The 18384-nt window shown below is 36.2% G+C and overlaps 1 protein-coding gene across 2 annotated transcripts in view; it reads right to left on the bottom strand.

The window, feature by feature from the left end:
- KLHL1 (kelch like family member 1) overlaps positions 1-16468 on the bottom strand; it is a 476190-nt gene extending 459722 nt beyond the window's left edge. The window contains exon 1 of one of the 2 annotated variants that reach the window (XM_043478165.1): positions 15173-16468. In XM_043478165.1, coding sequence (XP_043334100.1) covers positions 15173-15675 — 503 coding nt within the window. In that variant the 5' untranslated portion in view covers positions 15676-16468. The remainder of the gene's footprint in view (positions 1-15172) is intronic. The other variant, XM_043478166.1, reaches the window with a different exon arrangement.
- Positions 16469-18384: the final 1916 nt, after the last annotated feature.

Genomic DNA, 18384 nt, shown 5'->3' with positions numbered 1-18384 from the left:
AACTTAAATTAATGGACAATTGAGGCATTTTTTCCCATGTGTTTTCTTTCTTCTGTTCCTTTTTATTAGTAATAGTTTCTCAGTAGATTGTTATTTTAGAACTTTTGAATGTTCCTCCATTTTTAGTTTCATCCATTTTTCTTTAGACCATATCACATATTACAACAGAAAAAATTTTCTAAAGTTTGATTCCCATCAACTAAATTGATTGCTTCACAGTCACCATAAGTTAAATACCTCAATAGGCATTTCTCAAAAAAAAATAAATACAACGGCTTAAAGGCACATGAAAAAATACTCAAGACTGCTAATTTTTAGAGTAATGCAAATAAAAACTGCAATAATCTACCACCTCATGGCAGTGAGAATGGCCATTAAAACATCTCCAAATAACAAATGCTGGAGAGGGTGTCTCTAGGTCTAGACTTGGGTCTAGGGCTTTCTAGGTGGCACTAGAACAATCTAGTGTGGTAAAGAACAATCCTGCCAATGCAAGAGACATAAGAGATGCAAGTTCGATCCCTGGGTCAAGTAGATCCCTTGGAGAAGGAAATGGCAACCCATTCCAGTATTCTTGCCTGAAGAATCCCATGGAGAGAGGGCCTTGATGGGCTACAGTCCATAGGGTCACAAAGAGACACAACTGAAGTGACTAATCCTGGAGAAGGTATGGAGAAAAGGGAACCCTTGTATACTGTTGGTGGGAGTGTAAGCTGGTGCAGCCACTATGGAAAACAGCATGGGAAATAAAATTAAAAATAAAATTACCATATCATCCAGCAATCCTACTCCTGGGCATATATCCAGTCAAAATTATAATTTAAAAAGATACATAAAGCCCTGTGTTCATTGCAGCACTGTTCACAATAGCCTAGACATGGAAACAACATAAATGTCTCAGATGTGGCACCCGTATACAATATTACTCAGCTTAAAAAATATAAATAAGATAATGCCATTTGCAGTGATATGTATGTAGCTAGAGATTATCATACTGTGAGGTCAGAAGAGAAAGACAAATACCATATATCAATTATATGCAAAATCTAAAATATAACACAAATGGAACTACTATGAAACAGAAACAGATTCAAACACAAAGAACAGTCTTGGAGTTGCCAAGAGGGAGGAGTAGGACTGAGTGGGTGTTTGGAGTTAGCAGATGCAAATTATTTTATATAGACTAGATAAACAATAAGGTCATACTGTACGACACAGTGGACTATATTCAACATCCTTATCCATTATGATAAATGATAATGCAAAAGAATATAAAAAAATAATATATATACATATTTATAACTGAATTACTTTGCTGCAGAATAGAAATTAACACATTGTAAATCAACTACACCTCAATTTTTTAAAAGAAATAATTTTGTATTCTTTGATAAACTCTTTAACAATACAAATTTAGTTTTACAATTGAAAACATTTTCTTCTAATAAGAAATCTATTTAAAAGTCACAGGCCATTATTAAGGACAATGCTGCTGCTGCTGCTGCTGCTAAGTCACTTCAGTCGTGTCCGACTCTCTGAGACCCTATAGACGGCAGCCCACCAGGCTCCCCCATCCCTGGGATTGAATAATTGCAGGTAAATATTTTATATCTGTTAGGACAAGAGATAGAGAAAGAATCAACTTTTTTTTTTTTTCCTCTGTAGGAAAATATGTTTAGTGATCCTTCCGAACCATCTGGTAAAATACAAGAAGAATCAGAGATGAGGACAGCACAGCATTTCCTTTCTGTGTCCTTACGGGAAAGCTCAGAAATGTACTGTTGCTCCTCTAGTATTAGAAAGGGAGATGGTTCCCGTGTCTCAAGATAAAAGTCCTTGTGGGCACACAGCAAGAATTTCTGAGCTTTCTTTGCAGAAATGTCTGCTATAAAACTATTCAGCCTTCTCTTCTTTCTCATCTACTGCCAAGAAGAAGGAAGCAAAAAACTTAATGTGAATAATTTCATTATGAAGTTCTGCAAGGCAAATATAAATAAATGATTCCTGGAACCATGTATTCAAATTCAGTTGGTCTTTTACTCCAATATATGATTCAAGGCAAATTAGGATCAAATTATTACTCAAAATATGAATAATCAGTGTATATATGACTACAGTACATAAATATTCAAAGAAATATACCATACAGTTGAGTTTCTTTGGCTCATCATAACATTTTTTTCATTCAATTATAAGTGTTTAATGATCAGCTGCTTATTCTTTTTTATGGTGTGAAGTATTACTCTATATGGCTGTGTTGTGTCTGACTCTGTGACCCCATGGACTGTAGCCGGCCAGGCTCTTCTGTCCATGGTATTCTCCAGGCAAGAATGTTGGAGTGGGTTACCATGCCCTTCTCCAGGGGATCTTCACAACCCAGGGAGCAAACCCGGATCTCCTGCATTTCAGGAAGATTTTTTTTACTATCTGAGCCACCAGGGAAGCCATGCTCAATATGGTTGTTATAATAATATTTTAATTATTCCCCACTAATCTATATATTGTGACCTTGATACTATACTATTCAAAGTACATTCATTACAAGTTTTGTCTTTCTGTAGCTTCTTTGAATATTTCAATGGGTTTTAGAATAAACCTGTCAATATGTTCAAAAAAATCAAGCAGAGATTTTCTTGGAGGATGTATATTATCTATAAATCAACTGGAGAAGAATCAACATCTCAGTAATAGTAAGTTTTCTGAACCATGATTTTTAGGTCTTTAATTTCTCTCCACCTAGTTTTATTGTTTTGAGCTTATGTCTCTCTCATCTTTTGTTGTATGCACTTATAAGTATTCAAAATTTACTGATGTTACTATTTTTGTAATTTCAGCTTCCAGATATTACTTTATGGTATATAAAAATGCAATTGGATTTTATATACTGATTCTGTATCCCAAACCATGAAAACTCTACCTTTTTGTAGGTTCCATAATTTTTTTTCAAATAAACAAACATATCTGCAAACAAAACCATAGTGTTTATGTATTACTCTATGATGATCTATTTTGTACAAATGAAAACATTTATTTTTCCTTTCCAATATAGGTGCTTTTCATTTCTTTTTGTTTCTTTATGGAATTGATTATCATCTCCAATACAATGTTGAGCAAAAGTTGTGAGAGAAGACATTCTCATTCTTTTCCAGATCTTAGAGGAAGCACATTTAATCTTTCAACATTTTGATGTTGCCTCTAGGGTATTTTTAATAGATTCTCTTTATCAGATTGATATTCTTTCTTCTGAGATATACTTTGTCTAATATTTTTATATATTCATTCAGCTTTCTTTTGATTAGTCTTAGCATGCTATGTATTGTTTCTTTTTTTTCTTTTTTATCCAATGTTTGGGTTTATATTTAAACTGTATTTCTTCTAGGGCTTTTTATAGAATGATAATTTCTGTCTTTATATTATGGATGTATATAGCTATTAGTATGATGTAACTCTTGATATAGTAAGATTTCAGATTATTATAGTGCTGTGCATTTACTATTTGTCTTATCTTTACTCTCATTTTTTTCGATTAATCGAATAATTCTTAAAAGAGCACTTTATCTTTGCTGGATGACTAGCTATTTTGTTTTGTTACTTTAGCGGTTGTTTTAGGATTTACAATATACTTCTGAGGTTGCTTCCAAATGATATACCTCTTCACATTTAGTACAAAGAACCTTGCAATATTATACTTTTACTTCTTCCTTTAATGCTATACTAGTTATAAGCATAGGTTATACATGTGGTAAAAGCCTCACATTTTCGTGGTTTTTGTTCGTTTAACCACTATTTATGTTCCAAATGTTCCAGATTTATATAATCAAGAATAATCTTTATCTTTTCACCTATGCAGTTAACATTTCTGATGGTTTTTCATTCCTTTGTGCCAACTGGTTTCATTTTCCTTGTCTTTAATGAATTTTAATATTTGTAGAGCATGTCTCCTTCTGATGAATTTTTGCAACTATTATATGTCTGAAAAAATACCATATCACTCTCATTTTGAAAAATATTTTGGGTATATATAGAATTTCAGATGGGTAGTTTTTTTTTTTTTTTTCCTTATACTCTCAAAAGATGATGTTCCACTTTCACTTGCATCATTTTCAATGGAAAAAAAAAATGATCCATCATTCTTTTTTTTATATCTTCATTTTTCTCTTTCCTTTGGGAATTATAAGTATATATTTATTTAGCTTTTAAAAATTATCAAATCTTTCTTTCCTTGTTTCATTTTGGATAGTTTCATTGCTCTGTTTTCAAATTCATTATGTTTTTCTGCTTTCTGCTCTGTCACTAATTTCATTTAATATATTTTTTTCATCTCAGGCATTGTGTTGTCTTTTGGTCTAGAGGTTTGATATGGATATTTTCATATCTACCATGGCTGAGTTAACTATTTGAACATACGGAATATTGTTTTAACTGCTTTAAAGACTTTTCTAGAGTTTGGGGTCAGTTTTGGTTGATTGATGTGTCTCCTCATTATAGTTCATATGTTTCCACTTCTTTGTTGCCTAGTTATCTTCAATTCAATGTCAGATATTGCAATATTTGCCTTCTTTGGTACTAAACATTTCTGATTATGTGAATTATTCTTCAACTCTGTTCTGGAGCACAGTTACATTACTTGGAAGCACTTTGATGCTTTGGGGGTTTCCTGTTAAAATTTGTTAAATGGAACCATGGAAGTATTTAATCCAGGGCTAGTTACTTCCTATTACTAAGTGGTTAATACCTTTGCACATGCTTTATCTAGTACCAGGAATCATTAGGTTTTCCACTCTAATTATTAAGAACAGGTACCAACCCTGTGAAGAAAAATATCAAAAACCTCAGATATGCAGATGACACTAATGCCAGAAAGCAAAGAGGAACAAAGAGCCTCAATGAGGGTGAAAGAGGAGAGTGAAAAAGCTGGCTTAAAATTCAATATTAAAAACAACTAAGATCATGGCATATGGTCTCATCAGTTCAGTTCAGTCGCTCATATGTGTCTGACTCTTTGTAACCCCATGGACTACATATAGCACACCAGGCCTCCCTGTCTTTCACCAACACCCAGAGTTTACTCAGACTCATTTCCATTGAGTTGGTGATGCCACCCAACTATCTCATCCTCTGTAGTCCCCTTCTCCTTCAACCTTCAATCTTTCCCAGCATCAGGGTCTTTTCAAATGAGTAAGTTCTTCACATCAGGTGGCCAAAGTATTTGAATTTCAGCTTCAGTATCAGGCCTTCCAATGAATATTCAGGACTGATTTCCTTTAGGTTGGACTGGTTGGATCTCCTTGTTGTCTAAGGGAATCTCAAGAGTCTTCTCTAACACCACAGTCCAAAAGCATCAGTTCTTTGGCACTCAGCTTTCTTCATAGTCCAACTCTCACATCCATACATGACTACTGGAAAAACCATAGCTTTGACTAGACAGACCTTTGTTGGCAAAACAATGCCTTTGTTTTTAATATGCTGTCTAGGTTGGTCATAACTTTTCTTCCAAGGAGCAAGTGTCTTTTAATTTTACGGCTACAGTCACCATCTATGGTGATTTTGGAGCCCAAGAAAATAAAGTCAGCCACTGTTTCCACTGTTTACCCATCTATTTGCCATGAAGTGATGGGACCAGATGCCATGATCCTCGTTTTCTGAATGTTAAGCTTTAAGCTGACTTTTTCACTTTCCTCTTTCATTTTCATCAAGAGGCTCCTTAGTTCTTCACTTTCTGCCATAAGTATGGTGTTATCTGCATATCTGAGGTTATTGATATTTCTCCTGGCAATCTTGATTCCAGCTTGTGCTTCTTCCAGCCCAGCATTTCTGATGACATACTCTGCATATAAGTTAAGTAAGCAGAGTGACAATATATAGCCTTGATGTACTCCTTTCCTGATTTGGAGCCAGTCTGTTGTTCCATGTCCAGTTCTAACTGTTGCATCTTCACCTGCATAAAGATTTCTCAGGAGGCAGGTGAGGTGGTCTGGTATTCCTATCTCTAAGAATTTTCCACAGGTTGTTGTGATCCGCACAGTCAAAGCCTTTGGTCCCATCACTTCATTTCAAATAGAAGAGGAAAAGGCGGAAGCAGTGGCAGATATCCTTTGCTGGGCTCTAAAATCACTGCAGATGGTGACTGCAGCCATGTAATTAAAAGATGATTGCTTCTTGGCAGGAAAGCTATGACAAACATAGACACTGCATTAAAAGGCAGAGATATCACTTTGCAAACAAAGGTACATATAGTCAAGGTTATGGTCTTTTTGGGCTTCCTTGGTAGCTCAGCCAGTAAAGAATCAGCCTGCAATGCAGGAGACCTTAATTCAATCCCTGGGTCAGGAAGATCTGCTGGAGAAGGGATAGGCTGCCCACTCCAGTATTCTTGGGATCCCATGATGGCTTAGCTGGTAAAGAATCCCCCTGTAATGTGGGAGATCTGGGTTCAATCTCGGTGTTGGGAAGATCCCCTGGAGAAAGGAACAGCTACCCACTCCAGTGTTCTGGCCTGGAGAGTTCCATAGAGTGTATAGTCCATGGGGTCGCAAAGAGTCAGACAGGACTGAGCGAATTTCACTTCACTTCATTTGATGGTTCTTCTAGTAGCAATGTACAGATGTGAGAACTGGGCCATAAAGAAGGCAGAGCACCAAAGAATTGATGTTTTTAAACTGTAGTGCTGTAGAAGACTCTTAAGAGTCCCCAAAACTGCAAGGAGAGCGAACGAGTCAACCTTAAAGGCAATCAATCCTGAATACTCATTGGGAGGACTGATGCTGAAGCTGAAGCTTCAATACTTGGCCAACTGATGCGAAGCACCAACTCATTGGAAAAGACCCTGATGCTGGGATAGATTGAAGGCAGAAGGAGAAGGGGACAACAGAGGGTCAGATGATTAGATGGCATCACTGATTCAATGGACATAAATTTGGGCAAACTCCGGGAGATGGTGAGGAACAGGGAAGCCTGTCGTTGCAGTCCATGGGGTTGCAAGGAGTCAGACACGATTTGGCAACTGAACAACAACAACCATCCCTGTAATTCTGACATGGCTCTTTCCCAGAACTTGGGTGGTTTCCTTAAACACATGCAACTATCATTAGTCTACAGATTACTGACCTACTGAATACTTAAGTGGCACCTCCACAGACTTCTGGAGCTTTCTACCTATTGTAGCTTTCTTTTATGACACTGTCATTTGAGGTCTCACTACTTTGGTCTTCCTGACCACTTAGCTCCATCTCTTCAATCAGGGTGGTTTGCACACTCTTCTTCTTTTGTCCTTCCCTGTAATCAGTGCCTGGAATCTCTGAAGGCAGGGAGCTTGGACAATTAGTGTTCATTCCATTTGTTTTTCATATCTCAGGAATTACTCTCCTTCAGTATCTAATGTCCAGCGACTTGAAACTATTGTTTCATGTATTGTCTTCTTTCTTATTTTTTTCTTTTTCTTTATTTTCTTTCCTACTTCCTTCTTTCCTTTCTTCTTTCTGTTCTTTTTTTTTTTCTATATTCTTTTCTTCTTTCCTTCTTTGCTGTTATTTTAGGTGCATGCATAAGCCTAGTGCCTTTTATTCTAACTCAGCCAGAAGCAGAAATCTCAGTTCTTCTTTTATCCTGACTTAAAGAAAATGATTTGATTATTTGATCTAGGATTATTGTAACATTGACTGCTTTTCAACATTTTCTTATTCTTTGGCCGATTAATATGGGCATATTCCTATTGCTAATAAGAATTTACTAACCAAAACCACTATAACTAACCACTAACCAAGCTAACCACTAACCAAAACTGCTACAAACCACAGACATAAAGAAATTAAAATGCAAAATGCCACGCCTTTTGAGAAAAAATTGCACAAGTAAATGTTTAAATATCATCAGTAGGTCACCAAAGACCAAATATCTAGGTACTAATGTGTGTAAACCTCTCTACTGAAATTACATATTATTACATCAAAGGTAGGGTAACTGAAAAAGTAGAAATTATATTCAAATTTTACTATAAATGATAAACTACTCCAACTTATTTTCAACATTGTAGAGTTCAAAATTGAATCTTAGGATTAGAAATTCAAGATATTTTTATATCCATAAATTCAAAGATATAAATTCAAGACAGTTTTTCTTTCCAAGAGTATTTTTCTGTCTATTCTGAAGCTCTGATACTTGTGACTATTAGCCTAAAGACACATCTCAGACATTTTAATGTAATTAGAATCTATTAAAGAAGTAAATCAAACCAAACCATACGCATTATTGTAGATATAAAAAGATTTTTGTATTCACCTCTTTAAAACTATAAAATAGTTGGATTATTCTTACTTTTGTAGTATAAAACCCCCCCAATTTTATGTTTTAAATTTTAAAGCTATCCCATCCCATTCCAGCCAAGATGAAAATGCTGATTTACATGACTAAGTACCTATCAACATCGTTAAGAATAAAGGAGTCCAAATGATCTACTGGGACAGTTGTTACTGTCCAGTAACAGAAATTTCATCCAGAGATGAAATTAAACTGAAAGATTTCCTATGAGAAATTATAAAAGTTGAATTAAGGCTGCCTAAGGGATGGGGAAATCTGAATTTATAATTAAATCAACTGATTCCACTCTTTACCTTTATCAAAGACTGTCAGATCATTTTCAAGTACTATTTCTGTGACATGATCTTCAGTCAAACTGACCTGCCTTCTTGGCTTACCATTCGAAACAGATTTTTTGCAGGATTTTAAAATCATACCACACATTCTATCAGTCAAGCTAAACTGTGTAATGCTTTCATAAGTTCTTATACCAATCTGTTTCCAAATCCTGGGCAGAAAGTGAGCAAGGTAGTAGCACCAAACCTATTTATATATTGTGGACAGAATTTTTACCTATATTTGATTTACAATACTTTCAAATATTTGATTCTGCTCAGACTATCTGTTTCTATATCATGCTTTCCTCAAAGTTTTGAATAATCTTATCTTAAATACAGAACAATAAATTAAGTTTATCTGATCTAAACTAATATGTACTTTCCAGAGAATTTGTTTTTATAGCTACTACAAAAATACCTACAGTTATTTTGGATGTTAAAATAAAATCAATAGTCTCATTACTGTGAGACTCTGTTTAAAATGTAGTACATTTTCATGTTCTTAAACTTGATATAACTCTAAAATATCCTGCAGAGCTAAAGTTTCTGTAAATTCTGTAAAAGCTCTTTGTCAAAAGCAATGAAATTTGTCTTAATGTGTACATGTTAGAAGTATACCATCTTTCAGATATACAAATTATCTTTCAATACTTACAAAAGAAATCAACAAATTAAAATAACATCAATATTATATTATATATTAACCAAGTGTTAAATAGGGAGATTTTCCTTATTTTTTAAACATTTAAACTGATGTCTTGAAGTGGTTAATGATATAGTTTACAAAGTATTCATTAGAAATTTCAAAGAAAGCCAGAATATGTTTCTTCAACTAGTGTAGAGGTTTTATGGTTTGTTACAATTAAGAGTTCTATTTATTTCATCTTGCATTTGTATTCACATCTTTCTCTTAGATAGCTCTGGAGTTTTGAGCTTGCAAACCAACCTAGTGATCGTATTACTTTTTCCTTTATGATCTTCTTGGTTTGCCTGAAGCAAATGTACTCAGAGGAGATGGCATCTGGAAACTGTAGACCTCTTTGCAAACAACATAATATATTGATAAATGCATCCTGAAATATGTAAAGAAAAAGAAAAACTTCCTCCAGACAAACTATTGTTTTTGCTATTTCTGACTTAAATTCTAATAGGCTGTATAACATCCAAGCCTAGAATAAATTAATCAGGAAGATATAAAATTGAATAAAATCATTCCATACACCTTTTTACTACAAAATTGAGGTCATGGAGAAAATATAAATGTTATTTATTTTAGTGTTCCATATAAGAATGGTTTGAGAGCTACATTCCTGAAGAAATAGCACTTTGTGTCATTTTTCTTTCCTTTTGACTGAAACAAGGCTGATTTCTTTCCATTCTAAATAAATTCCACAAACTTCTATGAGATTCTAATGGCATATGTGACACATCTCTGTATCAGTTGTTCTGTACTTCAGAAGGTGATTTTCTATCATAATGCTCTCGTTTGGACTCAAAAATTAAATGATTTTTTTATGTCTATGTTATTTCTTTATACTTTGATTTAACTAAAAAGTAAAATGCACTGACTGAACAATACTTTAGAAAATAATTTGATGTTTTTTGAACTTGGGCTCATCTTCTCTGATGGGACCTTATCAGGAGTTGTCCATCACTATCATTTTAAAGAGTTTATTTAAACATTGAGACACAAGCATAATTTCCACCAGAAAAATAAGAGAATTCTTTCAGCATAATCTTGGCTGGAGCCTCTTCTCTTCTGTTCTGTTTGTTTGTTTAAGCAGACTGAGAGAAGAGTTGGCAAAGTGGCATAGAATATGGTGTCAGGGGTCAGAGAACCAGGATTAAAAATCCAGTTGTACTCCTTACAGTCCTGTGATTTGGGGGAAATTAATCACCCGTCTATATCTCAGACTTCCCATAATCATAAAATGATTATGTAATCATTTAACAAAAGGATCCATAATTATATTAGAATCAAAGAGCTGTTCTGAATATTAAATTCCACAATATAAATATTCAGCATGCTACCTGGCAAATAGCAAGTTCCTAATCAATGTCACTCATTATGATTATGACAAATATGCATTCATTCAACAGTATTTATTGAGTAACTATATGCTCTATGATAGGTATAAGATAATGAGCAAACAGAAACATGCTGTCCATGAGGCAAACAGAGTTAGATAAATTTTAAAAAGTAGCACATACATTAATATATAGTTGTAATAAGAAACTCAAGACTGAGACCAGTTACTCTAAAAACATAAAATAAGGGGATAAAATAAATTAAATTATTTAAAATGACTTTTGCTGGAAGATCAACGAATGCTTCTTCAAGAAAGCTACAAGGATTTCATTTAAGACATCTCAATAATGAATAGGAATGAATTCAGAAAAGGGTGAAATGAGGGAAGGAGAATCACTATGTAATCAGGAAAGGAATTAAGTTTGTAAGGCCCAGAGGCAGAGAAAAGCAATACAGAAGAACATTGCCCCTAGAAGACAGGGGAAGAGCATGGGGATCTGGTGAGGGAAAGGCCTGGATGGCAGACAAGATTCAGCTCTTCCAGGGCCTCGCTGTCCACAGAATGGATCGTGGTAAGACTGGTGGAAATGCTCTGAAAAATAAAAGGAGAATCAGGATCTGGCAAAATAGGGTAAATTTTTATTTTATAAATTTTCATTGACTCTAGTATGGAGAAAGATTACAGGTGGCAAGGTTAATGAAGGAAGAGAATTCAAATAGGAGTTACACAAGTTGACATAAAAGATGACAGTATTTTTAAATGAAGTGCAGTTGACAGAGATGGAGAGATGTGGGACAGATACAGGGGAAAGGACAGTTTTGAAGGAAAAGTGACAGGGCTTGGTGGAATATTGAAAATCAAGAGAAAGAGGATTTTGACAAATATGATCCTGGATTTCTGGCTTGCACAACCTAATGCATGGAATGCTCTTCTCTGAGATAGAGAAGGAAATTGAGCAAGAGAGAAGGTAGATTATGAGCTCAGTTTTGTATGTGTTGTATTCATATTGTATCTGCGATATCCACCGGAGAGGTCAAATGGATGTGTGAGACCAGAGGTCAGGGTGGGGGTAAAGAAGAGGGTTGATTGTGGGGAGGCAGAGTCTGAGTTTTGAAATGCAACTAAAACGCAGTTTGGTGGCTCAGTGGCAAAGAATCCTCCTGCCAATGCAGGAGAGGCAAGAGATGCAGGTTCACTTCCTGGGTTGAGAAGATCTCCTGGAGAAGGGATGGCAACCCACTCCAGTCTTCTTGCCTAGAAAATGCCATGGGCAAAGGAGCCTGGTGGGCTACAGCCCATGGGGTCACAGAGTTCAACTAAACTGAGTACATATGCAACTGAAGCCATGAAAATAGACGCCTCCACTTTGTGAGACCTGAAAAAACTAAAAAAGCAAGCAGTTAAACACAACATATTTTCTCCCATTTACATTACTATGAACTGCAAGAATAAGTCATTGCTTTTTTAGTTTACTACATATAGAATCTTGTACAAAAAAAAATTGGGCATACCAAAAATATGTAATGATCTGATGGCTAGGATATGATACACTCACCAACAACTAAGTTCAGACAGCCAAAAAGAGAAAATAAATGAATAATAGCACAGGGCAAGAGCCTATTAATGGAAGAGTTAGGATTCTTAGTGGTGTCACGGGTAAGGTAGAATACTGAGATTTGTTTATGTATGTCTGATAAAGTGGGATAAGATAAAGACTGGATTTCAGCAGTAAATCAATTTACTATGTCTTTCTGCTATCTTTATGCTTCAACTCCATGATGACTGAGCTTTCCAGAATTCTGAGATTATGAGCTGCTTTCTGCTGAGCAACTTCCAGCTGCTGTTTGAATAACAAATAAAACTGAGCCACTTACATAAAGCAATGTGCTTAACTAGTATAAGACTAAGTAAATAAAGAGAAATGAAGAAAGAGAAAAAGGGCCAACTCTTTTTTTACACATGTAGATTAGCTTAGTATAGTGCTCAGAATTGATGAAGCAAAATGCTAAATATCAAATGTGACAGCATAGAATAGTAATAATGACTCAAGTAATCAAAATGGTCATGCAGGTTTATATGGTTTATGTGTCCATTGGTCATTATGAACCCCATGTAGATTTCCTGAATGGGTTATAATAGAAACCAAAGCAAATCCATATTACAGAATGATCTTACATATTGTTTTCCATTTTGTATTTAATATATTGGAAATGTTGTCCTTCCTGGGAAATGGACATTATTCTTACCACATATTATAATAATATATATTGATAACGACTAATTGCTAAGTTTAGTAGCTTGCTGTCAATCAACCATGAACACAGAACCAGTAGTCTATGAATGTTTAGGAACATATAAAATCCACAAGAATACTATCAGAGCTGACTAATTTGTCCAACAAGAAATTAAAATTTAACTAAAGGATTTAAGCATAAGAATTTTAAAATAAAATGAGACCTTAATTTCAATATTTTACACATGCAAACTCTCGTAAGAAGCCTTCATGTCAAAAGTAAAGATGATTTGGGGTGGCACTTGACTTGTTTTCAGAATTGTTTTCATATACGACTCTTAATGAGTAAAAACACTGATGTATATTCAAAAGTGAGGGACTGGAAGTAAATCTGATGGGTGTTTTTATCTTTAACCTAGACTATTAGTTATTGGTTTTATTTCTTTAATTTATTATAATTTCTTAAGCCAATATTCCACAAGTATTTCCAAATTCCCCAACTTACATAAAAATCTTCTGAAATTACTTATGCCAAATATGCCTTATATACTTAAGATGTATTTTTAAAAAGCAAATTGGTTTTTAAAACTATCAAACATAAATATTTCCAGAAGGTCAGGTGTTGAGTTGATGAGAAGACTTTACAAAACTGGAAAAAAATCTATTTTTTTTCCTGAACTGTCTGAGACATGTAAGTACCAGTTTCAATGTAACAGTAATTGGTATATATTTAACCTAATTGGTTTCTTTTAAACATATAAGGTGAAATACTAGATCTTTATAAATGATTACCCAAAAATAAAAACAAACAAAAAATTAAAATTGCTCAATTAAAGGGGCTAAAGCCCAACATATTTTATTTTTTTAAAAAATCTATAACTGTAGGTCACCAGTGAATACATAAATCAAATAACTTCACAGTAGTAGTGATACTCAAAGTTATGACTATTTTTGTAAAGTATCTTAATTAAACTGAGTAATACATAAATTTATATTTTAGGTCTCCTATAGATAGAAAAAACTTTCTCATAGTTGAAAAGAGTAAATTAAACCTCTTTTTGTAAAATAATAAACTTCCATTGTATTATCTTTGCATATAAGATTATGCTCAACATTCTTAAAATTCAAATTCAAATCCACATAATCCATATAATTGAAAATTTTAAGGATGATTTTTGTATCTTTAACTTCACATTTGTCAGCATAAAGAATATCTATAGTATTTTGTTTTATGTGTTCTTTCATGACAACTTTATGAAATGTTGATTCAATGAAGTAGAAGTTTAAAAAATTGCTTCTGTTTCTAATTTATTTACTGAAAGGTAAATTTTATTGACTGTTTCATCATAATTTTCCTATGGCTGCCCTGTACTTCTTCTTCATAATATATTATATTCTCATATATGAATTAAAATGCAAACCTTTTCACATCCCTTCACTATATGCCTAAAGTAGTAATGATCTATGTAGAATGAGTCAATTCTCTGAAAATATCAAACTTAGAATGAGGTCATGTATAAGAGTTTTTCTATGTCTTGACAGTAGAAAAACTGTACTCAAAGATGTAATATTAGAAATAAACAAGAAATAGACATTGACCTGCTTACTAAGAATACACAGTCCATACTGAGCCAATGAATCAGGACAGACTAATGCAAAGGGCATTAGTAAGAGTTTAATTCTAAGACGTTGAACAAAGCAAAGGTGATCAAGAAGTAGGATAAAAAAGCAAGTTGGGATAGAATATAGTAACACTGTCTTTCATGGAGGAAAAAGAGAGAAGATAATGTTGTTGTCCAGAGCCTCCTTTTGTCCACCTCATCACTTCTGGAATATAGATTCAAACCACAAGGATCCTAGATAATCTGCCAAGCCAGTTACTAGGCCAGTATATGAGTTGCATTTGAATAGTGAAGTTTCTCCTCACATTAGATAACTGGGAGATTCACATATATCATTTAACGACAGAAGACGACAGAAAAATACTATAACTTCAGAAATATGAGACTCACTCTACCTGGAGAGTTAGCAAAATGCATATATATTCAATTTGTGATTGCAACTCCAAAAGAAAAGCAATATGTAGGAGCCAATAGAAATTAACGAGGGAACTTTTAATGAGATTACAACTTGAGTAATAAAAACCAGGCTGGCATCTCTTAATCAAAATTTTCAACCTGAAGCATTTTAGACTTGGTAACTACCAGAGCACACCGGTGGGACGGGAACGAGTGGAAATTGAGGGCTGCTTGGCTGTCCATGGGGTCTTACTGTACCTGTGTCCACACCCTTCACCTGTTGCTTGGCTCGAGTTGGCTGGCTCCGCTTTGAACTCCTGCGGGACAAGCCCTTTGTCGTGTGGTCCAGGAAAGTCCATTCCGGGCACCTCCTCCTCCTCTAGGGACTCCACGTAGAAGAGAGTCCTGGCGGGCTGGGGGATGCCCTGCCCGGGCGCCCCTGGCTGCAGCCTCGTAGCCACTGGCAGGAGCGTGCCATTCAGAGGGCTGAAGGAAGAGGCAGAAGAGGACGGGGAGGCAGACGAAGAAGAGGAGGCAGAAGAGGAAGGCTTCTTCCAGAAAGTGCTCACTCCGCCCTTCTCTTGGCTTTTGAGCAGGCGGCTCTGGCTGGGTCCCCAGTGCTCGAAGCTGCCGCTGCCGTCCTGCTGCAGGCAGCTGCCCGCGGCCGGGCCGCCGGCCGACGGCGACGGGTGGCTGAAGAGTTTCCAGCGGAGTCGCAGGATGTGCTTCACATCGAAGTCTTTTCGCCCAGAGCCTGACATGCTTGACGCAAGGAAGGCGAAGGGACCTCAGCTGACGCAGGAGTAGACGGGTTGGGGAGGCAGGCCAGCGGAGCCCCGGGTTGGAGTAGGGGGCGGGAGGCGCCCTCTGCACCCCGGGAACAGATGGGACCCGGCGGCTGCGCGCCCTGCCAGGCGACGACCGGAGCGCGGACAGCAGAGCCGTGCGGCTCAGCTGCGGTCAGGACCTCAGGACCCGCGCGTGGGGAACTCAACGGCCGGGTGCACAGGCAGGAACAGGACGCAGAGGGCTGAGAATCCCCGATCTCCTTGCGGGGTCCCGGCGGTGACCGCGGTGAGGGACGGCCCTGGTGCCGGAGACGCGCGAGGGAGGGAGGTCTGCGCGCTCGGAGCTCTGGAGGCGAAGGCAGCTGGATACACCTCCCTAGCATGCACGGGTGGCAGAGCCTCAGTCGAGAAGCTGTCGGCTCCCCTATCCTTGCAGCTTAGAGTTCAGTGCCTGGAGATTGCAGAGAGAAAGATCCCCAAGTCGCGGAAGAAGCACACTCCCCCCCAGCCTTCTCGATGCACCTGCGCCCCTGTCCCTGCTCTCTAGGAAGATGCTCTGAGAGCTGCGGGTGTCTCTGAGAAAGTCAAATGCCTTCTGCAAGGCGAGAAGGGGTGGCTTTATCTAGTCAGTTTGTAAAAGAGAGAGAAAGAGAAAAAAATCCAGCAAATACAGGAGGGCAAAAGGAAAAGCCCGCGCCGTGAAGCTGTCAAGGTCCTCACAGTACAATTTTCTCTTTGCCTCGGCGCCTCCTCCTCCCTTGTAAGTGACGCAGATGTGCACTGGGGCCTATACCGAGAGACGGAGGGAGGGAGGGAAGGCTTCAATCTTCTTTATGCAAGTGAGTCTGCTGCTCTTATTGTCCCCTTGTGTGGGTCCTGTCACCTTTTTTATTCTCCTTCCTCACTACATTACTATGTAGCAATAAAAGTAAAGCCAACAGGCAATATGCTTTAGCATTAGTAAACACCAAACGTGAATCATGGCAGCGTAAACTTAATAGGCTGCCATCGCTTTGCAGGTTGCAGGTTAATGGCTTGAATTATTTAATAAACCGCATCCTTTAACCTTTAGCCTTAGTTTCTCTGTAGTGAGAAGAAAGAAACAGGATGCTGGCGTCAAAGTGTGACGATGCCACCATTCTGACAATTACATTGTGATTCTGCCATTAACACACTCAGGCAGTGCTTCACCCTGGGGGCCGGAGGCACACGGTAGAAATTTGAAGATGGGCATCTGAGCGCAGGGGACGAGTTTTGCAAAATCAGTGCATTTAATGAGTTGCCAGAGAATGAAAGCTGTTCTCAGTGTAAACCAAGAAATGGAATAAAATGATAAAACATAATTTCAAGGCATAACCGTCTAATACAAAAATCATGATATAAAATGTATGGAAGAGGTTAGGGGGAAAAAACGAGTATACCCAAAGGCTATTATTCTGCAGAAATCTCTTGCTTGAAGAAGAAAAGATGTGTTTTTCCTTATATTTAGAATGAGGAGATTTATGATCCCTTGATAGCTATGACCACTTAGAAATTTTTCAGCTTTTCCTTTAATGAGCCTTTAAAATAGAACCGAAATCATTTTTGCCAACATCAAACAGATCAGAGAAGTTGCAGTTTCCCTAACTCAACAAGGAATATGGTTGTTTAATTAAATGAAATTCATAGAGATTTATGAAAGTCATAGCTTCATCAACCCCCAACAGAATACAGGAATCAAAGATTAAAGCACAGTTATATTACTATTCTGTTACCCCATTGTTGAGCAGTAAAGTTAAATAGAAACTGAAGCTGAATTTGAAGTCTTTCCTAGACAAAGTTGGATGTATTAATAAAACAAGAAATTAAGCACACAAAGTCCCTACTTTCCGAAGAAGAAAAATCACTATTGCACATTTAAATATTGATTTATTCCATAACAGCTGGACTACAATCCCCTGTGCCTTGATTTTTTTTTTTCCTTTCAGTATTCAGAGTTAAAAAAAAGAAAAGAAAAGAAAAAAGCCCTTTAAAGCAAACAATGGTGACAGATCATTTTTATCCAAGAACCGAATCAAGTATTTCCCTTTGGGAAGAAAGCAGTGTATGAAATCACACATCACAAGCAAGACAGAAAACTTTCCATCAGAGGTAAAACAGAAATATGAAGTGCATATAACTAACTGACTTTTTAAGAAATTGATTGCGTCATGGATTTTCTAACTTGATTTAATTTAAACTTAAATAATATAAAATGCATAATATAAAATAATACAAATAAGGTTTGCTATAGTTTCCTTCTTCATATCTGAAACATTCAAAACTGTAATTCAGTACTCATTTACATTGCTATTTTGAAATTCCATTTTGTATTCCATTTTTACTTTGCAATACCAATATGATGATTATGCAGCTTAAAAGTTATCTGCTCAAATTTATATGACCCAAATTAATGTAATTTGAGTTTTAGTATAAAGAAATATTAAATTCTTAAGTAGATATTGATTATATTTATTTAGCTTTAGTGTTATGTTTTATTATTGAAGTAGAAGAAGGAATGAGGGAAAATATGAAGCAATAAGAGAAGGAAGGAGGAGAGAAAGGAAAATGAGTGAGAAAGAAAGTCAGAAAGAAAGAGAAAAAGAAGGAAAGAAAAGGAGGGAGGAAATGAAAAAATAAATTTACTAAGATATCATGACTTAC

The sequence above is a fragment of the Cervus canadensis genome, chromosome 9 (assembly GCF_019320065.1).
Source record: "Cervus canadensis isolate Bull #8, Minnesota chromosome 9, ASM1932006v1, whole genome shotgun sequence".
NCBI lineage: Eukaryota > Metazoa > Chordata > Mammalia > Artiodactyla > Cervidae > Cervus > Cervus canadensis.
Note: the sequence above shows the minus strand (reverse complement) of the source record. Positions and strands in the feature narration are given on the sequence as shown.